Source organism: Protopterus annectens, chromosome 7.part1 (genome assembly GCF_019279795.1).
Source record: "Protopterus annectens isolate FY-2018-M chromosome 7.part1, PAN1.0, whole genome shotgun sequence".
Lineage (NCBI taxonomy): Eukaryota > Metazoa > Chordata > Ceratodontiformes > Protopteridae > Protopterus > Protopterus annectens.
Window position 1 is genome coordinate 541,561,258 of NC_056740.1, and position 27,063 is coordinate 541,588,320.

General features: G+C 41.6%; 1 protein-coding gene across 4 annotated transcripts in view; it reads left to right on the plus strand.

Moving 5' to 3' along the window:
- Window positions 1-27,063, plus strand: part of TCF12 (transcription factor 12) — a 1,980,472-nt gene that overhangs the window by 1,703,058 nt on the left and 250,351 nt on the right. For all 4 annotated transcript variants that reach the window (XM_044078972.1, XM_044078971.1, XM_044078973.1 and 1 more), the window contains one exon: window positions 5,539-5,603. In XM_044078972.1, coding sequence (XP_043934907.1) covers window positions 5,539-5,603 — 65 coding nt within the window. The remainder of the gene's footprint in view (window positions 1-5,538; window positions 5,604-27,063) is intronic.

The following is a 27,063-nucleotide window of genomic DNA, read 5'->3' on the forward strand; positions in this document are numbered from 1 at the left end:
TTCTCTCAACCTCACAGCATGGTTGCTCCACTTCCTTCCTTAGCCAGGCTTCCTATGATCTCTAATCCTGTTAGAGACATCATAGTAGCTTCCTTAAAATCCTCCACCAGGAGGATTTATACTAGCAAATGGAAACGTTTTTCTTATTGGGCAAAAGCCAAGAATATTGATCCCTTTACTGCTCCAGTACAAGCAGTCTTGGATTTCTTAGCGGAAATTTTTCACGCGGGCTCCTTTTCCTCCACGGTCAAAGTTCAGTTAGCTGCTATCTCGAACTTTCATGTCGGGTTCGCAGATCACAACATTATGTCCCACAAGCTTTGTAGAGCCTTCTTAAAAGGAATTTTTCTCCTGAAACCTCAAATCAGGAGTCCTCCTCCTCAATGGGACCTAAATTTAGTGCTGACATCCTTGATTCTTCCTCCCTTCGAGCCAGCTGCTTCATGTTCCCTGAAATTTCTTTCATGGAAAACCTTATTCCTGGTTGCTATTACTTCGGCTAGGAGGGTATCTGAACTTCATGCTCTCCCTGTTCGTCCCCCCTATTTAGTCTTCCACAAAGACAGAGTATCATTGAGAACTAATCCGACCTTTTTGCCTAAGGTCGCCTCAGAGTAATTTGAATCAGGCTATTGATCTTCCTGTATTTTTCCCAAACTACTCAAACAGATCAGAACAAAAGTTACATTATCTTGATGTTCACTGCCAACTCAGATATTATTTGGACAGAACAAAACAATTCAGGAAATCCGATCAACTCTTTGTTTCTTATGCTGATAACAAAAAAGGCCTTCCTGTCTCAAAAGTGACCTTATCTAGATGGCTTTCTTCTGTCATCTCTGAAATTTATCAGCTCAGGGGAAAACAGCTGTGCTCGAAACCTAAAGCGCATTCAACCAGAAGCTTAGCCACTTCCACAGCTTTTCAAGCTAGACTTCCATTAGACACTATTTGTGCAGCAGCCACTTGGGCCACTCCTCATACCTTTGTTTCTCATTACAAATTGGATTTGGCCTCCAGGGACAGAGCCAGTTTTGGCTCTACAGTTCTCAAGAGTCTGTTCCATTGAGCCACCCAGGATAGAGGTGCTAGGGACACGGTCCCATCAAGCAAGAATGAAGGCGAGATTGACAACTTAACATTGAGAAGTTATGTACCTACCATAACGTTCCATGTTAGTTGTCTTCTCTCGCCTTCTTTCTTGCGACCCTCCCTCCTTCCCCCTGGCCTGGACAGACCTTTTCTCTCTATGTGGAAGAATGCTTTTTTAAGACCATACAGCACTGGTCCTCCAAACCATCCTTCAGGCTTTTCTCTCCTTCTTTCTTCCTTTGGGAAGTTTTTTATGCTAGGTGTTATTGCCTATAGACAACAAACGAGATCTGGGTACTTACCGCCTTGCATCATGGGATATGGGGCTGCCTCGAGCTGGTAAAAGTGACTCTCGAGCTTAGCAAGTGCCGAGTCAGAGCCGAGGATCGGCTCCGAACCCATCAAGCAAGAAAGAAGGCGAGAGAAGACAACTAACATGGAACGTTATGGTAGGTACATAACTTCTCATTTTCAGCCATGGCCTCCGCCAAGTTGAGAAGTGCGATGCTCGAATACAGAAACACAGAATTGCAACTACGATAGACAATGCATTTCTGTGCAATGTACAGTGCTAAGAATTTGCTTCACAACAACTTGGAAATTTAAATTGTACTTGTTAAGCAGCGAGCGCAGTGATTAAAGTAGCATGGTGTTTACAGCCGTAAACCATACGAGTAAAACAAATGGACTTCGCACGAAGAGTGAGTTTTACCTTTTAGTCTCAGCCTTTTAATTTAGATGCCAAGGTAAGCTGTTGAATTTCATGGTGTCACTCACTTCCTTCAAGATGTGCCTAATTGGTTTGTGATAGGGAACATATTCTCCAAAAGTACGGAAGGCAATAAGGCCAGTTGATTAATATTTTATCTAATGCAGGTTTGAATCCTGTAATTCATGTCCTGCAGTTTATTCTTGCAGAAAAGATCTACTTGGTGAAGAAAGGTAGCACTTCTAAAAAATGTTTGTTGAGGCTTTAATAAACAATTGATATGGTGACCAATGAAATTGCACCTGTTTCTCTCTACATTGTAATGAGAATAGGTTACTCATTACCAGAGGTATGACACTTACAGTTGTTATAAACCATTATAGTAGTCCATTTTGGAAGTGTCCATGGTTATACTGTCCTCACTAGTGAAAGAGAGTTCAACATACTTAAACTCCTCCCCCTGAGGTAGCTGCTGTTGCCCCACCTACTAATGGCAGGCAGCTCTTTTCTGGAGGAAAAAAGAGCCCCATTTGATTTGGAAGTACTGATGTTTCATTTGAGCTGCTTCACACATCCGTAAATCACTCCATTGTGGACAAGGAGACTGGTTTCTTTAGTCTAATAGGATATAAACTGTATACTTTCTAGACCATGGCTGCCCCATGATGTTCTGCCCCATGATTGACAAGTATGGGAGATGACATATTCTTGGTGGTGTTCTGTGCCCACCTTCAGAGTAGTTGGTTTAACATATAGGAAACAGACTAAACTATCACTGCTCCAATGTGGGAGTCAACTGGCATGCAGCAGTGGCCCTGGAGAGAATTCAGGGTACACTATCGTATGCTTTCTCCAAGTCCCAAAATACATATAAGTAGAACTGGTAAACCTAATATTTGCACAGGGGTTGATTCACTGTTTTTAGGCAGTATCAAGTCAACACTACTATGCTATTTCTGAACCTGTGGCTCAACTATTTTATGATGTATCCTTTCTAGCACTCTGGTATGTGCTTTCTCTGGGAGGCTCAGCAGTGTAATCCTTCTGTAATTGGAACATACTGTCTTGCCCTCCTTTTTTGAAAATGGGGACCATTTTGACAGTTCAGACGTGCTTCCACGTAATGATGTAAAGGCATTTTAACCATGGCACTGTGTGCAGTGCCTTCAACATTTCTGGCCAGATACCATCCGCTCATTCAGCCTTGTCACAGCAAAAATGTTTTATTGTTATAGTGACCTGGTCAACTAAAATTGATCCATTTCCACTGTCAGGCATGTCCACTGATTTCAAGAGTTCATTAGTGTGTTCTTTCTTTTTTGATAATGTCCTGTTTTGAGGTCACTGTTTCTATAGCCCTGTTTGAGAATAACCTTGGCAGTGTCCCACCTCCCTTTCCTTATTACTGGGTAGTTTAGTCTGGAAGTCATTCTTCATGACCTACCAAATCCTTCATACATACATAAACACTGGCCTTCACTTCAGCAAGTGTCTGTTCCTGACTTGTCTGTACCTTTTGGTCAAATCTAGAGTCTCGTCTCTGTCTAGCATTGTGTTGGAGGCCTGTTTCTTCAACCTGACTGCTTCCTTCACTACTGTAGTCCATCAAAATGTACTAAGATTTCTGGTGTGACAAGTGCTGGCCATCTTTTGATGACTGTTTTTTTGCCGTTTCCTCGGATAATGAGGTCTTGTACATGATCCAGTCATATCCTTATTGTCAGGTATGTGGAAAAACTTACTACTTTGTGAGAGGCTCTTCTCTTCATTGTCATTTTAGGTATTTTCAAACTCCCTAGTTTGTTTGATGTTTGCATTTATGGTTCATAGGTTTTACCTCAAAGCATTTGCTATTGAGGCAGTCATTAGTTTGTCTTGCTGTTTAGTATTTGGTGTTTTATAGAGAGAGATTTTTTTACAGCTGCACTTTATTCATAGTGGAATTCCCATTTTATTTTATTTTTTTTTTGCTTCCAGTAATATGAGCTTTATTCTCCTTTCTTGTCTTATTTTTTTACTTGGAGAAAGCTGTAGCATTAGGCACTGAACTAGCCTTGAATACTGGACCTCCACATAAACAAAGTTTAAAAATTACCATTCATTTTCTATTTATAAAATTGTTAGACGTTTCTGATATACTGATTAACACTTCTAATAGTTTTGCCGTACTTCACCCAAAATGTGTTTTAGAGCAGATTAAAAGCGGTCAGTCATAGACTTCAAATCATATGCTTCCAAGAAGTATTTGTAATGATTAGCAGTCATAATCAGGGGTGGGGGAAGAGTAAGACAGACACACCCGGTACTAATTCATCAGAATCGGAAAGTGACACTGTAAGCATGCAGAGTCAAAAGTTAACAAGAGCTTAGGGGTCATTGCAAAGGTGTTTGTTTCCTTGTTTGCAAATCTTTCCTAGATGTGCATTTGGCCAAATCTTCTGCTGCTTTAAGTCAGACAGACATTTAAGTTACGTAACACTGGATATCCCCACCCTTAGCCAGTAATTTACATGGATTACTTCCTGACTGATGCTTAGAAGTGAAGTTGACATTCTACTCCGTAGACCTCTTTTTATCCCAGCCATCGGAGACAATCCTCCAGTTACCCCAGCATGTTGGAGTCTTAGTGTCATGGTTAAAATGCCTTTACATCAGAAACATTCTCAACTATGTTAAAATCAGGGACATTGGAGGAGTGAGTTTAAGAGCACCTATGGAACAGTTTTAACTGTTTTATTGATTCAGGTTAAACTTTGCCATATCTATGTTTTGCACTTCAGTTTTTCCCAGATGTTGCAGTTTGGTTGTGAGCAACGAAAGGTTGATTGAGCTGCACAAATTGGATATGAAATGTTTTTGTTTTGTATTTGTTGGTGCAAAGGCACATGATTTCATGATTACCCACCATGATAGTCTCCAGGTTCATTTCTTTGCAGCCTGCTGTCTGTGGTGTCTTGCAGAGCTATGTGAAGCCATCAGAGCAAAGTTCAAATCACATGGAGCACTCCTAATTTGTAGGCAAAAGAAACACAGATGAAGCTCATCTCATGTCTGGGAGTCCCCTTTTTTGTGCATATTGGCTTTATTAGTAAATCATGAGAGGCGAAAGAGTGTGGTGGTAGTAAATGTAAGCTGGAAAGCGTAGGTAAAGGGTTGAACTGATGGTTGTCGTGTTGGGGTAGGCATATGTTCAACACTTATATGCTTGTAAGAAATTAGGCCCTAAAAGCACTTAAAAACCCTTGAGGTGCCTGAGAGCAGAGGCAGACCTCATAATTGCACAATGAGGTCACTGCATGGCACACTCCCAGGAAGAAGAGAATTTGGGCTTCTCTGTTTAACCAAAATGGCTTCCTGCCAGCTTTAAGCTCCACTTTTCTAGACAAGGTCTCATTTGTCCTTTGTTTTGTCGCAATGCCATATGCGAGTGCCAAGAATGGATCATTACTCAGACGATGAAGTCTACTCCTTTCGGTTAATTCACCAGTTGTTGGATGCAACCATAGCAACAAGAAATTAACTGCTGGCAGTAGGAGAACAGTGTGGCTTATTTTGAAAGGGGGCTCGAATGAACTCACTTGAGGCATTGAATGATCAGGGTGAAGAGAGGTAAAAATAAAAGAGAATGTGAATAACACTGACAGAGGAAATAGTTCACAGTTTACTTGCTACGTATTTTATGTAGAATCAAGTGCAGTGTAGTAGAAAGTAACCTTTTTACCTTTCTCACTCTTTAGGAAATCGAACAAACACAGCTGGGAGTTCGCAGACGGGCGATGCATTAGGAAAGGCACTGGCATCAGTGAGTACTTTGACCAATGACATCAAACATATATGTCCATTGTTAATGGTCTCTTGTGTTATTATTTGCATAACATGAAATGTCTACTGGAAGTGAAATATTTCCAGTGTGGTGCAACTTGTCTGGTAGTAACAAATCTGTGTGTTTATAAAAACAGTGCACGTACTGAATAAGTGAAGGTTGGGAATGTGGCAGTCGATAAAGAAGTTGTTAAAAGGAAACATGACATTGTGCATAAATAAATGGCGTACAAGAATGGGAAAATATAAAAGTACAGTGCATGAATACAAAAATACTGTAAGCAAGTATTGGGTGTGCTGCAGTGAAAGGTAACAGGCAGTAGAAAAGGGGAGCTGCAGTGTTCGGAGAAGTGGGAGCTGGCAATAAACAGGGCTTGCTTATTTTCTGTCTTTTTGTTCTTTATTGAGTAGTTACATTGTTTAGTCCATTCAACCCTTTGCAGGCCCTTCTTTCACTGTGGGAAGGCAGACAAGACAACTTGCTGCATATCTCGGATGTTGCTATACAGACTGCACATTTATGTCACAGAAAATTCTGTTTGATTACGAGACAGTAACTGTCCAGTAGGTGTAATTGCCAAATATGGTTGCCAGTTTGTCATCTTGAACAACTGACAAACTTCGGAGTGTGTTTTTTTTTTTTTTGGGTGGGGGGGTTAGGTTCATAGGTGTATACTAGGCTAATGGCCCTGGAGCTTTTACAAGCCTAGCCCATGGGATTTTATTTACTTTGCATTTGTTAACCAGGAAATTCTGACTGGACCAGGTCCATTTACAACCGAGGCCCGGGGAGAAAAGCTCCGAACATTGGTACAACAAAGAGAGACAATATAATAAAAATAAAAATTTATACAGTGCTGTGCAATGATCTTGTAAAATAAATACAATGTGGAGTAGACATTTAACCATACACACACTGAAATTATGTATCCCATATTGGATGAAGTTAGGCATTTTCCAGCAGAAAACAGTCAGAAATTTACATTTAATGTACAGGTGTATAATGTGACAAAGGAGAGGAGCAGAAGCCCTGCAAGAGTAGTAGCAACTAATAGTCAGAGTTAACTGGCTGGGTTTTGAACTGTAGAGGGTTAAAGTGAGTAGTTATGAAGTTGGAAAGAGAAGGGGGAGATGGGAGAGTGAGGGTAAGTTAAGTGATACAGGGCCATAACCAGGTATTAAGTAGATGTGATTTGAGGGAGTTTTTGAATTGTGGGGTGGTAGAGGCAGTGGTCAGAGAATGGGGAAGGGAGTTTCAGTTTTTAGCAACAGTGTGGCAATAGAGTGCTTTCCCTGCATTATTGTTTGCCCTGGCGATGCAGAGGACAGATTTTTCATTAGATCGGAGATGCCGATTTGTAGTGTAGTGGGTAAGAATATTGGATATTGAAGGTTTTTTTTCAGGGTTCTTGAGGATGTTATAAGCAGTAACTAGCTGGTAGTAGTTAAGTAGCTGAGGTAACTCGAGCCATTTTAGTTCTTTTAGTGCAGCACAGTGATCTGTAAGTGGAGTTTGTAGCAAACCTGGCTTTCGTATTGTAACATGATTCTAGTTTATCTAGGTCAGTCTTTCTAATATGAGTGAAAACAGGTGCTGCATAGAGTAGTGTGGACAGAAGGTGACTATGGATAAGGGTGACTCTTGCTTGATGTGAGAGAGAGTTTTTGTGCCTATATAGTGTGCCCATTTTTTTGTGAACCAATTTTATGGTATGGGAGATGTGGATATCAAAGTGAAGATTGTCAATTTCAATGCCAAGAAGTTTGGTGTGGTTAGAAGAGGAGATGGTAGTGCCATCTTTAGATGTGATGGAGAAGGAGAAAGGGGAGCTTTTGATTTATTAGGGGAAAATAGTTTTGTCTTCTTGGGGTTTAGGATTAGTTGGATAACCTGAAATCCATTTTTCTACAGATTTAAAGGTTTCCTGAGTAAGTTGCTGTAGAGTGGTGGGAGATGAGGCAGTGCAGATCAGGGTTGAATCATCTGCATATTGAATGTGTGGCATGCTAGGTTGAGCTATTAAGGTTGTTTGTGAAAACAGAACAGAGAAGTGGGCCCAGTATAGACCCTTGTGAGACTCCTGTGGTAGTTGGAAGTTGAGGGGATAGTGTTCTTGCCATTGGACAGATTGTTGCCTGTCAAATAGGTAGCTTCTGAACCAGGCTATGTAGATGGAGTGAAAGATAGTGAGGTTAGAGAATCTAGCAGGATGGAGTGAGGGACTATGTCAAATGTCTTTCAGAGATCAAAAAAATAGCAGATGTATATTTGTTGTTGTTCCTGTGGAGGTTAACTAGATTAGAGAAGGAAAGAAGAGCAGTGGTTTCTTGTGATGTGGGCGGAAGCTGTGTTGTGTGGTAGAGAGGAGCCGATGTATGTTCAGGAATTTCATGACTTGCAAGTGGATGCATTTCTCTAGAAATGTAGATAGGGGGCATAGGATGGCAATAGGTCAGTAGTTTGAGAAGTCATAGGTGTTGCCCCCTTTATGAAGAGGAATAATATAACATACTTTCCGCGGTGGTACGGCGGTAGCGTTGTTACCTCACAGCAAGAGGTTCTCCCGTTCAATTCTCGGCGTGGCTTGAGAGTGCCTTCTGTGTGGAGTCTGCATGTCCTCCCCGTGGTTGGGTAGCGTTCGAAAGACATGCGTGCGTAAATGGGCGTGCCTTCGTTGAAGATTGAGCATCGAGCTGGCACCTCGGCATTTTGTAAAAATCTACTGGCAATCATTAGCGGACCGGAGTTCCGCTGTGATGACCCCTTACCGGGAAAAAGCCGAAAGACAAACAACTTTCCAAAGTTTGGGAATATAGGATTCCTGTATGGAGCAGTTGTTTAGGATGGAGATGCGGTATGATAGAGTCATTGGCCATTTTTAGGTAGGTAGCAGGTATGTTGTCGGCTGGAAGGGTGGTAGGTTTAAGTTTTAGAAGGAGTTTCTTAATTGTAGAGGTAGGGACAGGTGATAGAGTAAAGGAGGGGAGACCTTTCGTATAGATTGGATTGGGATGGGCTATGATTGGTTAACTGACTGGAGAGGGCTAGGATGGGTTTTGTGAAGTGATTAAATTGAGTGGCTATGTCTAAAGTACTCACAGTCCACCACTTCTTCTCCACCAGATATACACTTGTAAGTCAGAAACACCTCCGCTGGCTTTACTATAAAGGGCTACCCTCCGAAACAATGCCAAACCTCGATAGTACCAATATAAACAGCACAAATTGTTGTTCCACAGACGTGTAGACCACTCGTTGTTTCAACAAAGACAAAATATTTAATACACGAAAAATAACACAACTACAAGAAACGAACTATGAACTATGTCTAAAGTACTGTCTGTAGAGTTTGGAGCTGGAGTAGTTTTTGGCTGGTTTTAGTAAGGAGTTAATAGAATGCCAGAATTTTTGCGGATTTTTTGAGTATTTGTTTTGGGCACTGAAGAAGTAGGTTTATTTTGTTTGGTTTCAGGCCTGATTTCTAAGCTCTTGATAGTTTTGCTTAGAGCTGGTGGTGTTTTCACTCTTCCAGGTTTTCCAGGCTTTATCTCTGGCTTTTCAGTAGGGCTTTAGTGTCCCTACTTAGCCAAGGTGTGTAGTTAGCTTTCACTCTAATTTTCCTACTGGGGGCAACTCTGTTAACATTAATAAACGTAGAATTAAAGTAGTCTACTGCCTGGTCTAATCCTAGGGTTCATAGTGGTTCCCAGTTACAGGATTACCCTGGCATTATGCCACCCGACCTTAGTTCCCAGTGCCTCTGTCGAGTAGAGCCACTGGAGTGATCCCTGGGATGAATTTTCTATTTCCCCATCCACTCATCAAGATTTCTCTTAAAGAGGGCCAGTGAGGTGCTCTGCTTGACCTGTATGGGAAGTCTGTTCCAGGGCATGGGCAGTCTCTGGGTTATGAACCTGTCCCTATATCACTAGGTAGGTTGCAAACTGTCTCACAGATAGACCCCACAGTGTGAAAGAAGGGGACCTCCAAGTCAGACTGCAGACTAGTCACGAGTCATCGGGATAGGTTGTAGGTCATCTCCTGTTTGGCATCTACTTCTCAGAAGACCAGGCCAACAGACCAATTTCGCAGACGACTGCAAGCTGGGAGCCGTTATCAATTCCCCAAGTGATGTAGACATCCTACAGAAAGGCCTCAGTGAGACCAGTGACTGGTGTCGAAACCATGGTCTTAAGCTTAATACCAAAAAATGTGTTGTCATCCCTTGGGAAAAACTCAGTTCCCACTAATTACCACATTGATGGGAGCCCACTGAACACTGAAGGCGTTCTAAAAGATCTGGGGACATAGGTTGACAACAATCTCTCCGACCACCACAATGCCACTGTGGTCAGAAAGTCCTTCTGTGTGACGCATCTTATTACTAAGGGTTTTGCATTCAGGAAGAAAGAGGTCATAGTCTCTCTCTCTCTACTCTTTCCTCATTAGGCCAATCATCGAGTATAATTCCCCATTTGGCATGTACCTCACTAGATACATGCAACAGCTGGAAAGGCCACAAAAGTACCTCATGAAGAGGATCCTTGGCCTTAAACACATGTCATACACGGACAGACTCAAAAAAACTCAAGCTGTTCTCTGTCTCATATCATCTACTAAGAGGCGATCTTTGCTTGACTTACAAAACCATGTCTGACCCAGCTCTGTTAGAAATGCTACATCTAAAGAAATCCCAATCCCTCTGCACCATATGCTCCAGAGACTTCAACCTCATTACCACAATCAACAGAACATGCTGGAGGGACAGGTTCCTCACCCAGACACTGCCCATGCTCTGGAACAGACTTCCCATACATGTCAAGCAGAGCACCTCGCTGTCCCCACTCTTCAAGAGAAATCTTGATGGATGGGAAATGGAAAGTTCACCCCGGGGATCACTCCAGTAGCTCTACTTGATAGGGGTACTGGGTACTAACGTCAGGCGGCCCGACGCCAGGCCACATCTATGGGCTAGGCTTGTAAAGGCTCCAGGGCCATTAGCCTAGTACACACCTGTGAACCTATGCTCAGTGTTCTGTTTGACACCAAGCAGTTCTAAGTGTCTGTTGTGATAACTCTGATAATGTGAAACAGGTGTTAGTCATTTTCTTATCAGCTCTTGTAAAATTTTGTAATAACTCTATTACAAAAAATTTTGATTCCCAAAGATTCTAGACTATATTCTTAAATATCTGAATTGATACAGAATTTCAAAAAATTATAAGATTCTCAGACTCTGTCATTATGGAAAATACTAAGAGACAGTACTTTTGGTATCTCCATGCAATCGCTTTCTGTTGGAAGTTACAAAATTTAACTGTATGAATCATACCTCGTAGCACAAGAAATCTGGACAAAGCCTAAAATAATGGGGGACAAAGTCCCAAAAAGAGATTTTAAACATTGCTCTTAAAAACTTAGAAAGTTGCTAAAATAACACGGTTTATGGTAACGTACTTTTTTGAAGTACGAGAAGTCTGAAACACTAATGTATATCATTGTATAGCAACTTCAGTCCTCAGTGATTTGCCAAAAAATAAAAGCAAGTTTTACGAGGATCCGTCGAAAAATATGAGGCGGAAATTTGGACATTCTGCAAAAATTTGGACAGAGCCACAGTGTGAACCATGACTCTTGAAATTATTACAATTTTTTCTACCATTAAACAATGATTTGCATCTTTCTTGGTTGCCTTTCCAATTTGAACTGAAAGTTTGATACTGCTTTGTTTATAACATTTTTGGTGCAGGGTTTAATTCTTTGGTTGTTAATGTGAAAATTGTTGTCATGCTATTTATTGCATTGTTATTCCTTTTAATAAAAATAATTTGTACAGATTGCACTGAAGCTCTCAATTTCTTGCAAATGCACTGAAGCTGATGTCTGGTAGTGTAAAGGATTCAGGCTCTTGTCTCCTGTAGCTAAGATAAAAGGTTTGATCCCAGTTAACTAACCTGTCCACTCTTAAGTAGGACGTTTTACTTACACACACACCCATATGTCTGTGTAGCTATTTATCTACACACACATACTTCAACAATATAACAAAAAAAAATCCTCCAATAACCTACCCGTTCGTCTAGAGCTTGTTTCTTAAGTCGTGCACCCCATTCCAGTTTAAATGTGCATGCGTCATACTAAAGACACTCGTACAGAGGCTACTAAAGATGGTGGTCTGCATGATGAGGGAAGTACACAGCTTAGTCTGTCTGTTAAGCGGTCTTGTTTGTTTATATATAAAGGAAATGGACACCCGTCAGAGGTAACCTTTTAGCATCTGGATCCCTTCCACCGCTTCTCCCAGTCTTTCACTAAAGCTCTTTAATGGGTCTTCTGGACTGGGAGCAGTCCTAATTATTAAACAAGGTTTGGTTAAATAGGGAGGTTAGCTATCTAAATGTGCCTCCCCTGAAAGAACCATCCTTCAGGATAAAACTTATGGTTGTGTTATAGAAAAATGGTTTCCTTAAGCTGCTCAGTCCATTGTAGTTCATATTTCTTTTGGCAGATTTTTATTTGCTGGAGATGAAACATACTTCCTTTGGGGTAGAGAATTACAGAGGGCCCTCCCTGAAGGGGCATCAGATGGAATTCTGTTTGCTCTCTCTGGTTCCATAAGAATTAGCTGTGAAGTTCCACACAGTACTAGAACTCTGCATCTTCAGCCTTCATAGCAGATTTGTGAGAGTTCATTTGGCCACAGTTCATAGGCTCATTGGCCAGTACTAGGCTAGCTGTCCTTGTGGGGCATTTTAAGCCTAGCCAGTTTCCCTTTCAAAGGTGTGAATCAAATCCTGCACCTTGTGTCTGTGAGGTAAACACCTTCATCATTATGCTAATCTCAACCCCTTGATATCTTTGGCTCTGATGGATTTTCAGGATAGTGTCATTTGGGATTATGATTGTCTTACAGTACATCACTTTTTGTTAGTTTAGCCTATGAGGAATCTCTGGTTTGCATTGTTCCAGCAGCAATTGAGAACTGCCTTTTTGCACACGTTTTTCCCCAAGGTAGCTTCTGATTTTCAGCCCGTTTCATAGTCTAGCTGTTGAATTCTTCCATGGAAGCTCTTGTTAGTCTGCTTGTTCTCAATCTGGAGATGGCATTCTGTCTTGTCTTTGTCACTGAACTAAACGGGATGCTGAAAGGGTGAGAAAACTATCTCCTATTACATACGGATAAAGGTCAGAGAAGTCCTTCAGAGCAGGTATGTCTGGTTCCCAGAGCTGAGGGTGCTTATAATGATATTTAAGGCTCTGGGATCACTCACAAGTGTCAGACCTCTCTAATCAGTAAGCTTTGGACACACAGACTGAAGATTGCAGTGTGTTGTTGATCAAGCAAACTCGGTGTTCCCTTGTCTAATGGTAGTGTACATTTCAGAGAGCAAAATATACGGTAGATAACATTAGTTGCAGTTTGGGCTCCAGGTGGCTTAGGATAATATTCAGGTGACCTTCTTAAGCATGACTCTCTCCAGTTTGTCTCCCACTAGACTAAGCAAGGTGGATTAGGTGGTAGATTTTGCTGGCTTTAACACAGGGAAGGTTGTTTCATGTGTTCACTTTTCGCCTAGTATAATCCCTCCATCTAGCCCATCTGGTAGTTTAGAGTGATAAAGCCTTGATTGTCCCAAACAACTAGAGTTTGTTGAGCAGCCTGGACAACTATATAAAGCAGAAGGAATGGCAACAGTCAATGGGCACTATACAAAGCAGTGGGGAGAGTGGGAAGGGTCAGTGGCCCTATTCTGCCATGGCTGCACATCTGGAAAGACAGACCTCTGTCTCTCCTGATGGTGAGGAGAGTCTTGAGGCCTTTGGGTGTTGGTTGGTCATCATGCTGGTCATGGGTAGTCCTTGCCTGTGTGTGTCTGTGTAAGAGTAAGCATGCACTGGTCATGGGGTAGAGGAGATCCATGTACCGATGTCTTTCCACCAAAGGTTTGACTTTGTTTTCCCATGATAATTGGGATTTCTTTGGGAAATTTTTCTTCAGTGTTTAAACTTCAGATGTCCTGTGAACACTTACAGGGTTATCAAAGTACCACTAGTATTTTGTGGCCTCTGTTTCTTACCTAAATGCATAAGAGCCTTTTTATTAGTAGGTCTTGTCTTACTACAGAAAGTAAGTGTTTTTCTGTCAACCCCACTGAATTTTTTTGCTATAATATCTCCAAAATTCATCTCTGTCTGGCTTTAAAAATACCAAATGCAATTTCAAATGTCTTCTCACAGGCCGATGCTTTCGCTCCTTATGTAAGTGAGTAACTGTCATTCACACTTACAGGAGTCATGCAGTTGTAAAAAAGTTTTTTCAAGGAGTCCTGGTTTGGTCCTTTTCCATAATAAAGGCCCTCCCGTTAATGAAACCTTCCTTTGAAGAAGCCTTGGCATTTTCTCCTTCTTTTGTAAAAGAGGCGTCAGTTCTTTATAACCGTGGATCCGGCCGTTAAGCACAGTAAACAGGCAGTAAGCCCGTTTTTTTTTTCTTGATCCGGGGGCAAAGCAGTCTGCCTGCGTGCCAATGTCTCAAAAAAACCTGGTTTGGGCCGATGGCTGGGGCGCCGAAGGTCTTCTAGGGCTGGCTCCACTGGTCACCCGGCCGGCAATGATACCAGCTGGTGCACTTTCCTTAGAGGGCGAAGTTTCCACCTGCGGCACCCGGAAGGAATCTAGTGTGAGTATTCCTTACGGCCACCAGTAGTCCTTCCTCGAGCCTCGGGCGACATCCCTAACTTCTATCCGGATTGAAGCGGTCTCAGACATTCAGTATCCTCTAAGTCCTGACCATGCCGGATTGGATATAGACATCTTGCTCCAAGACTGTTCCATCGAGGGCAGGTTTACCCTGCCACCAGGGCTCCTCTCCAGTTGGCTTGAACCCGTTATCCCATCACCCATCCCATTGCTGTTCCTCCGTGGGCCTATCCGGCTCCGTGCTCAGCTATATGTTAGGCAGTGGAGATCTCAGGTCGCACCTCCGACCCTTATAACCGGGCCTTGGTCTGTCCCAAGTCACAGACCCCTTGGCTGGCCCGGGGGTGATGTTTGGGACCTATGCCTTGAGGGACTCCTCCCTCTACGGTGCCGGCTGCGGGACTTCCGTGATTTGGTGCTGTTGCTCCGGGGACCCGGTTTACTCCCAGCTCTAAGAGTCCGGCTTTCAGAACTATGAGGAGTGCCACAGCAGTGGCTGAACCCGGCTTCGGCTCGGCCCACGGGGTTTTCCCCTCGTTCCGGGCTGGGTCTTGAGCAGGTGCTCCCGGAGCCAGCGGTCGGCTGGGCCTGAGGTTACCCCATTGGGGGCGGGCCTCCTCCTGCCCTCCTCTGAGTTGTCTTGGGAGGAACCCCAGGGAAAGAAGATCGTGCCGGAAGAAGCCGTCCTCCCTCCCGAGTCTATTACATATGCAGGACTTCCGATGCAGAGGGTCCCGAGCCGTCTCACACCCCAGTCTCATTTTTCCTGGGGTAGAGAGATCCTCAAAGCCTTGGGCGGGTCTTCGCCGGAACCCCCCCTCTGCTGCACCTTCCAGGGCTCCTCCAAGGCCTTCGGGAGTCAGCCCTCCCGCCTCCTGGGGAGCTCTTGATGAGGTTACAGAGGGGATTTAGTTTGTGGTAGATATCCGGATACCGTCAGAACCAGTCCCTTAGAGATCCTCAAATTTCCCATCTGCCCTGGTGATCCCCCCAGTCCTCTTAGAAGCGTGGCTATAGATGGCATGGTGGGGTCCAGAAGTACCACACAACAGGGCGTGGCAGATTCTTCAGCGTATCTTGGATTCTGCATAAGAGGATAGGGAAATGGACAGATGCAGGGAGCTTTGCCTCCAACTGTGGCCTTTACTATAATGTCTCCTGAATTATTTGGCACATTTTGCAATCGAGCAGAGGGATCTGGTCAAAGGGCTATCCAGATTTTCTCGTGTAGCTTTCCGCCCTGAGCAGCTAGCCCAGTCAGTTGGCTCTCAGTTGGCTATCTGTAATCTCCAATTTGGCGTGGCTTTCCTATGGCTCATTTCGGGCTCGCACCCCGGAAGGCGAGATGGCGGCTACATTCAGGCATGGCTCTCTGGAACTGAGTCTGGAGTTGGGGATCTGTACCGGAAGACCCTGATTCCTCAGCGGCTTACGCGGCTGGGGCTCTTTGATGGGTCCTCCCAATTTACCACCGGCCCAGAAAGACACCCTTCAGAGCTGTCACATTCTCTCGGTGTTATCTGCGTAGGTGCCCGTTATTCCACTCCTTTCGGTATATCCCAAGGCTAAAGCTTCATTTCTATGGCGGAGGAATTCGCTCTCCCTTTTTCCCCAACAGCAGGAAGTTTCCCTTCCAGAGGCAGAGGGGCGGGGGAAATTTTTCTGGGAGAGAGGAAAAACCCATCTGTGGCAGAGGGCCCATGATTCTGGAGACTCGCCGAGTCCTTTGTTGGCTTGGGGGCCTCCATTAATTCCAGAGGATTGCCCGTTTCCCCAACATAAAGACCAGTGGGCCGTCGTTCTACCAAGCACTTACTCCCAGAGAGTCAATCACTCAGGACAGGGAGGTGCTTAGTCCCATTTATCAGTTAAGTTTTCCCCCCAACATACTCACCCTCCTCGTCAAAAAATCCCCGGCCAGTTTCTGGGAAGAAAGGAAGCAGCGGCACTTAGAGGGCACTAAAAGAGATGGAAAAAGGAGTCATCAACGGTCCACACAGACCAGATGGGATCGGAAACACCTCCAGGTTCTTTTGATCACCAAAGACAGGGGACCAATTTGGATAATATTGGATCTCAAAAGACTAGACCAATCCGTCCATCCGAAATCCAAATTCGAAGGGTCGCGTTGTCCATTTCTCCATTTATTGTTCAAGGAGAAAAAAGATCCAGGGACTAGACCTCAAGGGCGCCTATTATCACATACCCGATACTGATCCAGAACGTCCCTCAGGTATCACAGAGCTTCAGCCTGGGAGTCAGTCATTACCAATTTTCTGCACTTGTAGTTGGTCTCACCACAGCCCACATCCAATCACCAAGTGTTCAGCAGTAGTGGCTGGCTCACCTGAGAGTCTTAGTGTCATCGCTTTCCCTATTTGGACGACTGTCTCTGACTGCCACCACCAGGCATCTACTGGACCTCAACCTCAAAGCCACCATCTCCCACAGGTGCTACCCTCCAGGAGGTATCAAAAAGTCTTGAGAAGTCTGTCTTGCCCCATTTGTGCTTAATAGAAGGTTCATAGGAGCAGAGATAGACTCAACTACCTGGGCAGCGTTTTTCTTCCTACGCTGAGATCCAAACTTTACAGAGGCCAGATAAGGTTCTCTGATTCAAGATCGCAGCCCCAGCCAGGATAGTTCCTCTCAGTTTTAGGTTCAATGTCTGCCTTAGTTCTGGGATAGTTCCTCTGGCAAGATTGCAAGCCCAGATTCTTCTCAAGCTATTGTCAACTCAATGGTCCTTTCAGGACCTTCCCCTCAAGTTTCCCATCATGATTACAGAAACATCTGTGGGACAGTGGCTGGTGGCTTCTCAACATCAATCTAAATCAAAGGAAGTATTTTTGTTATTATTCCCTCTCCGATCATTAGTCAGGGGCCTCCCAGATGCCTCTTCAGACAGGGTGGGGGGGGGGCATTGTCTGGAATGGTTAGTTCTAGGATCCTGGCTTCCAGACAGAAACTCGCGGCATATAAATGTTTTGGAGTATTGGGCGGGCCTTCTATCCTACAGGCCTTACCTTGGTATTCCCTCCCAGCATAATTGCCATCCACACAGACCTAGTAGCCGGTAGTCAGGTACCCTTCTCAAGCAGTTCAGACAGATCACTACCCCCCTTCAAAATGGGCCATGAGGTAATGGGAATGGACAAAGCTACCAGCCGTTCCCTGGTAGCCTTGCACACAGGGGCCTCCGAAGGGACTGGCAGACAGATTAAGCAGGATGTCGGTCTCTCCTCCGCAGTAGTCCTTGAACAAAACAGTAGCAGATGGGGTTTTTTTTCGGAGATCTGGGGACACCGTGCTCGCGACCTGGTCGCGGCTCACTAAACACCAAACAGCAAAAGGTTCTTCTCCTTGACTCCACATCAAGGGAGTACACCTCTTGGCCAAAGTAGCCACAACCTTGGCCAGCGAGGGGCTCCTTTATACCTTTCCTCCGATTCAACTTCTACCAAGTAATTTAAAGCTATAATGCCCAAAAGGTTGATTTTGAGTTGCCCATACTTTCCTCGTCAGGTATGGCTCCTTACCTGAACCAAATGCGGTGGGCGATCAAGTGGATTTTGGAGCTAATTCTCACCAGTTAATTCAAGCTTGGGACAGCAGCACAGTCCCTTCATATCTTGATACTGCCTCTGCCATTCCGACACTTCCGACTTTAGTCAGAAACAACACATTAGACCGAGGAAGTTATTTACATTTTATTCCGACCTGTTACAAACCCCACCACTAAAACACAACCTAGACCCTAATTGGGAAAGGTTTGCTATCGGCCCTCCACTCCAACACAGGGGGCTTAGACCTATCACTGCTAAGATCCCAGAGGTTTGAAATCAACCCACAAACTGACCACTCAAGGATCTTCCCAAGTAACTATTAAGTCCAACTCACGGCTATCTCTAAATTTCCGCAGTCCTCTACAGACTAATTGAAACTAGGTTTACTATCTCTAACATCCCTGTTTAATCAAGGATCTTAATGAGCAGCATTTTATCCAATTAAAGTGCTGGGATCTAATGTCAGTGCCGTCCATTGACATCTCATTTTTCGAACCGGCTGCTACATGTTAGGATTAAAATACTGTTCTTGGAAAACTGCCTTCTTAGTTGCAATTCGTGATGCAAGAAGAGTTTCAGAACTTCAAGCCCTGTCTATTATTAACATGTGAGTACTTGATTTTTCCACAAGGATAAGGTTTCAGTAGGCCTTATCCATCCTTTGTCCCTAATCCAAAGGTCTAATCTCTGCCTTCTTGTCTCTAGGTCTGCCAGAGAGTATCCCAAAATCTTCAATGAAGCAGACCACTAAGCAGCAGAATTTTCTGTTCACAGGGGATTCTCACTTCATAACAAGATTGATGCAAGCACCCGCTCTCAGAAAGTTGTTTGTGTCCTTCATCACAGTTAAGTGGGTAAAACCATCCCACAAAAGCTAAAACTAATAATTCCAGGACAAGGGTGCATAACTCAGGCTTATTCTTCTATTCTTCTTCTAATACACAACTACTATCAGATTTCATAAAAGCCTACTCACCAGAGCTATGGCTACTCATTCCATTTCATTCAGCCGCGGCTATAGGAGATTTGTGCCGCGGTGCTACTTGGTCCAATCCGCCACTTTCATTTCCCACTATAAATTGGATGTGGCATCTACAAAGGATGAGAGCATGAGGTGTCTCCAGTGCCAGGAGTGTTTTCCAGTAGGCCGCAGGATTCAGGTGCTAGGGGCGGCTGTCCCATCATCAGTCAGAATGTAGGCGACTACATCACATAACATCTTTTAGTTATGTTACCACCATAACTTCAGATGTTTTGGGATCCATCTCGCCTACATTCTCACTCTACCCTCCCTCCCCTGCTTCTCAGAAGATATTGTATTGAGTTTAGTTCTACTGTTTTATCTTGTTCATCTGTGATGTTATATTATATAATCGTGCATGTGTGCATGTATGCTTGGACAAACTAGATCTGGGGAGGTAGTGTGGTGCATCCTGGAATAGTAAGCTCAGCCAATAAGCAGTCAGAATGTGAGAATGATGGTCAAAACATCTGAAGTTATGGTGAGTACATAACTAAAAGTTAGTCTTGTTGAGATCATCTTTTGCAGTGGATTATTAACTCTTGTCTTCTGTTCTCCACGAGGCTGGCCAGTACACGTGCCGTGTTTGATGCTGTGGAATGTCTGCATGTAACCAAGCAATGCATTTACAATTCTCTATCTTTGACATTTAAAATTCTGTTTTCTGGCATTTTCATTTGTGTTCTAGCAGTTGTTCTAGCACCTGGCTTAATAGTGACCAGTCTTCTGGAGTGTGTATGACTCCTGTTTTCATTGTTGGGTGAAGGCAGTGTGATGTCAACAAAATGATTAACATTGAGGAGTAAGATTTTCAAAATAGCAGCATGAAGGGGCACTGGAAGGGATGCTCAGATGTTCTACGGACTACATCAGACTCCCCTCAAATAGTCTGATTTTTGATGGTATGCATATGTCTATTACACAAATACAGACACAAAATAGCGAGTTAGCTACAGAGTAAACTCATGGTCAGCTTGCATTTCATCAGCCATATTGGCATAGCCATTATTTGTTTCAAAAAACAAAAAATTTGTCAAGGTAAAAGTGGCTTTCTGATGTGATTTGAATGGGGGTGGGAATGTGCTGTTTTGTAGCCTTAAGGCTTTCAGCATATTCTGTAGCCACGACAATTGATAATCGGAGAGGCTGGCTATTTGCAAGATGATGCTAAGTTGAAAAATTTAATAAACGCTATGCATGAGATATTAAACGGCATATACCTTTTTTTAATTTCTCCATATCATTTGGGTTTCTAATACCATGATGGGAGTGGACCGCATTCCTAAGTCAAAGTACAATTATAATGTATGAAATTGGTATTGTTTCCATCTTTGATGTCAACCAAAAGTGCTCTTCGCAGCACCCGCAGTGGGCCCAGTATTGACTTCTTTTGCAATTCGTACGGGGTTACATGTGTTGGTAACGTATCTAAATACGATTGTAGGTTCAAGACCCGTTGCTCCTACTAGTATTGGAACTCTCTGGGTATCTATCTTCCACTTTGCTCTCATTTCTGCCTGCAGATCCTGATATTTTGTAACTGGTGTGTGTGTCTGTATGCAGGATAGTGTAGTCACTGGGTATGGTGATTTCAACAATCATTGCTACTTTTGTCTTCTTTTCATGGGCCACTGTATCCGGTTTCTGGGCATATAGCCCAAAATGGAATATTGGATGAGCAGGTAGATCTAGAATTAGAGGAAGAAATGTTTATGGTAGGTTGAATAAATCACTGAAACAAATGGAAAAGGGTTGTGTTTCAAGCTGCAGATCCATGGGGTCTTGGAGGAGAGGTTCTGCTCTGGTAATGGTCTTTGTATGTTTTCAGCTGGAGCAAAGCGTACATTTCTATAGGCTGTACATAAGAAGGTATTGCTGTAAGGAGGTGTTCTGTGAAGAGATTGAAAAGGGTAGGAGTTTAATTTGCAAATTTTTAAAGTGTGACACATTTGCTTGGTCTGTACATTTTGGGGAAACAGTCTTGATTTGTTTGTGTTGCTATGAAGGAGTAGCATTAGAAAAGGTGTGAAGTGGGCGAAAAAAGCATTTTCTGGTGGAATTGGGGTGCTTTATTTCATTTTTATGTATTTACTGTCTAGGTTAGTCCCGCAAGGCTAGTGGTCTCTCTTCAGGGGATACCCTAGGTGGTGGTTGTACTACTAGGGGAAATTTGACCAGGGTTTCTAGAAGCTTTGCCTACTTTTTTTCAGTAGGTGAAAGTAAAATAAATTTCATATATTTTATATAAAACATAACACATATGTGAATGTGTGTGTGTTTAAGCTCATGCTTGAAAACATAAAAGCTTAATATGTTTGTTGTAGTTCAGTATATCGATAACCTGTGTAAGAAGCAGAGGTTGAGTCAGATAAGCTTCCTTTAGGCAGCAAGGAAATGCAGGTAGTTAAAAGGGTAAAGCTTAAGATTGTTGCAGTGGTGCATGACACTGTAAATGTTGATCACAATTCTGCAATTCCAGGATGTGTGTAGGAAAGGGCAAGATAGCTGCATCTTTGGGATTTCTTCTCTCCATGGTAGTGGGATCTCAGAGTTGGTATACGTCAGTAGAGTTTGCAGAAAATATCAGTTAGCTCTCTGCTAAAGAGATGTTTTTGGTGGTTTAACTAAAATCCTGTCAAGATTACGAAGTGATTTCAGTGGACCATGGTTGATGGTGTTTGACTTAATGACATTTCTGTCAGAGCTTTATTAGCGAGCCAGTTGAAACAATTAACTCTCTCATAATTCAGTTTTGTTTTATTTTTCATTGCAAGAAGGTTATAAGATGAGAGCTCACATTGGACTGGCCAGTGCATTGCAGGATACATATCAAACACTTGTACACTTCTTGCAATACCTTGGGCAGTTCAGAGGCTCAGCACGTGCAATACTTTGGGCAGTTCACTGTCTCACCACATGCAGTACTCAGGGCAATTCAGTATCTCACACATGCAATACTCGGAGCAATTCAGTGTCTCACCACATGTAATACATCAGGCAGTTCACAGGGCTCACCAATTTACCTGTTGTCATGTGTTTGATGTGGGAGAAAACTAGGGTCCCAGTGAAAATCCGCATGGGGATAGGGGTGAGAGGGAAAATGGACCAGAGCACTGACTGCTGGAGCAGTTAACGGCAGCACCTCTGTTCTATCTCAGACCTATGAATTTTCATACTTAAAGTGCTGATACTTAACTTTTCTGTTTAGTTTTACTTTCTTATGCAATCATTTAAAGTAATAAAGCAGAATGTAATGGGCCATAGTTTTGTGTAACGTAAGATGAATGTCATAACGCTCAACTGTCTGGATTTTCCTGGAATATCCGTATTTTTTTACTCCTATTTGGTCCATTGCTCATAAACTTGTAGTTTTCTGGAAACTCGCTGGCAAATCATTGAGGACTGAAGTCAGAAAATAATGGTAGACATTTGATTTTCAGACTTCATGTCGTTTAGAAAATCCATGCTAATGCACAACCTGTTATTGTATCAACTTTCTAAGTTTGTAAGAGTAATATTTAAACTGTCTCTATTTTGGGGGCTTTGTTCCCCCCATTATTTATGGCTTTGTCTAGATTTCTTGCTCTGAGGTTGAGAGGGATGCTGAATCCCCATCTTCAGCTGTGTTTTGTCCTGCATTTGCGTGCCTTATAGACGTGTGTTTTCTCAAAACAAGGAAGACAATTTGGAGTACATTTTGCTTCCTGTTCTCCGTTATTGTGTTCTCCATGGATGAGGACACGGCAAAATATCTAAAATGCATACAGACTGCTGACATCCCTTTGTGTAATAAAAAAAAAAAAAAAAAATCCATAGGAAGTGCAAAACACATCACAATGTTTTCTGCAGTGGTCTGACGTCTCCCTTTTCTGCCAGATTATAAAATGTAGGCTCATGTCAGTGTGCGTCAGGGATTTGAGGATCAGATGTGAGAATATATCGCTTTACTACATAATTAATGAAAATGTAAAATTCCACAATTGCTTTTGCTTTTATAAACTTTTTTTAACTGATCATGTACAGGTCTGACCTGATGGGTAAATCATGGTTTATCTGCGTTATAGTTGCACAGCAGATGCTTCAGAATAAGTGTAGTAAATGTACAGTTTATGAAACATATCCATTCTACTCTGCTAATATTCTTGCAGGCTGTTTTCATGTGTGTTCATTTCCTTGTATGTTGTTATTGAAGTACTTCAGTCTATCCACTCAGATACAAGTTCTGATGAGGTATAATCAAGTGCAGTTTTTGTTAAATTCACTTTTTATTAGAATAGTGTCGTTTTTACTTCTCTGGTCGGCGCAGCAGTTGTGTAAAAAGGTTTCCAGATTTACTATGAGTTGAGGCCAGGATAGAAATGTTTAATCAAACTGGTGGGTGGGCTCTGGTTTCTATGGCAACTATGCGCTGTCATCCTGTGTTATTGCTTGGCAGGAGCACTGGGTCATTCCATAAATCATTTCTGTCATAGCTTGTGGTGATGCGTTCCATCTGTTTGATCTAAGCATGCCACAGTCTACAGCCTTCTTATCCATTACTTTTGTCCATCTGCTTTTTGCCCACTTTGTTTTTCAAAGTGTTTGTAAACTCTAAAGTTAAAATTAGGAATATAGTAAACACTTGTGCAAAGTAGGGACCAGTTGTTCCCTTTTAAATGTTAATCATTCCTGTATAGATATTTAGAAATCAAAAATATCAGGATGTGTTTTATTATAAACAGTAATTCATTGAAATGTTAGATTAAGTCAAATATGACTGGAAGTCAGGAAGTTAAGCAGCTGGAAATCTTGGCAGAATGCTTTGCTGTTGGCTTGCATGAATGAGTGGTGACCTCACTTTTTGGGAAGAGAATGAGTATGACCTGTTTCTTAATAAATGTTAAACCTTAGTAGTGAAACCACTTCAAACCATTTGTTTCATCATTGATGCCATTAAAAATGGAAACTTACATTTGCTTTGTTTTACTGTTAGCTTGCAAGCTGCTTGTTTGATTTCAATACTTTCGTAGCTCACAGCTTTATTATTTTTGTATACTCAGCCCATGTGTTACTTGTCTCAAAAGATGTGTTCTGTTTTCTTCCTTTCTGTTCTCACCTGGCCTTCATCTTGCATTTAAGTGGAGTTTTACTTGGTATGTTAATTTTTGGATTTAACCAGCTTTGGAGTGTAGAACCCATTTTGGGAAATTGCGTAAATAGTCATAATACAAGAACAGTAATGCATAATCTAATAAAGGCAAGAAAATCAGTAATATTTGGATTCCCTAAAGAATACATAGAAATGATCAAAATGTTCTATAGTAAAGCAACTGCAACTCTGTATATTAATAAGAAAACATCTAACCCAATACAAATTCTTAATGGCATCAGACAGGGATGCCCACTCTCACCAATCCTGTTTAATTTCTATATAGAAGTTTTATTACTACAAATCACTCCGAGAACATATCCTTATTTCGATATCTAAAACCCAAATAAAATAAACAGCCTTTGCAGACTATCTCAATGTCCACTTTCAATATCCCAATTCTGACTTAAATAAAATCCTATTGTCTATAGAAAAGTTTTCCGTAGTATCTAACTATGAAATTAATCCTAAGAAGTCAATTATATACCCAATTTAACCCCCTGGGACATAAACAATTTTATTTTCCGGAGACAAATGTTAAAGTGCAATATACGCTGAAATGTTTAGGTATAATCTGTAACCATACACAATCAGATATGTTCAATAACAATATAGTTAAAACCTGGGCCAATGTAATAGGCAACATTAACAAATTGGAAAAGCTTAAACTTATCTACCTTATCAAAAGCTTCAATAGTGAAAATGAATACTGCCTAAGATTTTATACCATTTGAATGGCCACCTTCATGAAAATTCCAGCTACCTTCTTCAACAAGATGAAAGTTCGACTAGCAAAATTCATATGGTACCCAAAAAGTACAAGAATTAGCTATAATTAAACAAATATTATCAAAAGAAAAAGGAGGTCTCAGCCTTCCTGATTTTCAACTGTACTGCAAAGTTATTAATGCTAGTCACATCATGCAAATAGCAAACCATGACCAAATAGGCAACAAATGGTATCCACTATGGATTAAATAATTTCACCAAAATAGTACAACATCTAAAGTTAACCCAAATGTGATTCCCTTCTTAAATCAAGGTATCCTTAAGACAACAAAAATTCACCCAATCTTATTTAATAGCTGTGAAATTTTCAAGAAATTACTGATATCAATAAATCTTAGACACAATTAATCTGCTACAACCAATACATAACCCAAAAATAAATTTAGCAAACTCCATGGTAAACCTAGATAAATAGCCATTAATAAAAAAAATTATACAATATGGGACTTCTACCAAATACAAAACCTCCCAATGGAAAATATAATAAACCTACTTAGAGCAAACAATAATTAATTCTCTTAGTGTAATAACCAAAGATATCAGTGTAATTGAGCAAGATGTCAAATTAACACAACAAATTCAAAAATTGTTCTTAAATAAGAAAATGCTCTCAAATACATATAAATTAATAGCAAAAATTAAATATCAAAATACAATACTTTTCTCAAAGTTTTGGGAAGGAAAAGGTAATACCATAACAGACAGAAGGAATCTGCTATTAGAAATGCTATGAAACTGATGCCATGTAAAAAATGAATATACGCCCAGATCATGATTTTTAATAATGCATACCATACACCTGTACACGTAAACAAATTCAATCCATCTAAGTCACCTTACTGTCCCTTCTGACCTAATCGAGGCAGATATCCTCCACGTCTACTTGAGCTGCAAAACAGTTTATAAACTCTGGTGCTCACGAAGATTGCTGGTAGAGAAATCAGGCTATTCAAAATCCACTTTGTCATGGGAGACAGCAATACTGCATACATTCAAAAGCAAGAACAATAATTTATTTAATCACATAATACTATGCACCCTATTAAAATCTTACATAACAAAGAACTGGATAGACCGATCAGGACTAACCTGGACAGAATACAAAAGCATAGCCAAAAAACATATATTGGCTAAAAAGCTTTATACAAAAAGTCAAAAGAACCAAACATATTATCAGAATTACTACAAAACATTAATTGATATAGTATCATAAATTGCATGACAAATGCTAGTAAAACAAAGATAGTAAACGCATCTCTTAGTTGGGAGTAGTAACGGCATTATCTAAGGCGACAATTTTTTGTAAATATGTATATAAGGTTTAGTAGAGTAGACTGATATTTCTATGTAGGTTCATGTTATTCTTCTAAATATACTCTTATTTGTCACTATAATGTACAAGTTGTTGTTGCTGTGTCTTTTGGCTTTTCCTGGTTAAGGGTCGCCACAGCAGAACTCCGGTCCGCTAATGATTGGTAGTTCATTTTTACGTGCCGAGTTACCAGCCCTGACACGCACAACCTTCAACGAAGGTACGCCCATTCACGGATGTCTCCACGCAGAAGACGCTCTAGCTGAGAATCGAACCAGACAGCATCCTACTGTGAGGCGACAACGCTACCGCAGCACCACCACCGCAGTATACAAGTGAAATGTTAAAATAATATTACCATGGCTAACATATAACACAACCATTTCCTTGTGTTAATCTAATACTGTATTACTAGCTGTTTCGAATGTTATTTAGCAAAATGTGTATTATATATTGAATAACTTCCTCATGTTAAACATTCTGTAACATTCAACTGTACCACAGTTACATCTTGGTTCTCTCTCTACTCCTATTTTATGTGAGAAAATATTCAATAAAAAGTTATTTGAAAAAAAAAGAAAACCAATAATACCTCACTGATAACTTCTTTGGAGTAGATTTTCCAAAACTGTTGGGTACTTTAGTGTGGTGAGCCTTAATGTTTACTGAACCATTTTATCTTAAGTGGTGTCATATTTTTAAATTGCCCTAGCTGTAAACATTAACACTTGGAGCATTTATTTTTCAAATGGTGTTTGAATATGCAGTGATTAAACGTGCAGGACTGGGTAAAGCACTTGACAGATGAGCCTGGATAGTTGAGTTACCCTTGGAGCATCAGGAAAAGAGCATTGTACATGAAAAAATATAGAAATCTCAAAGCCCATGGAGAATTCATTAGTTTACGTTACAGTAGCAGAGAT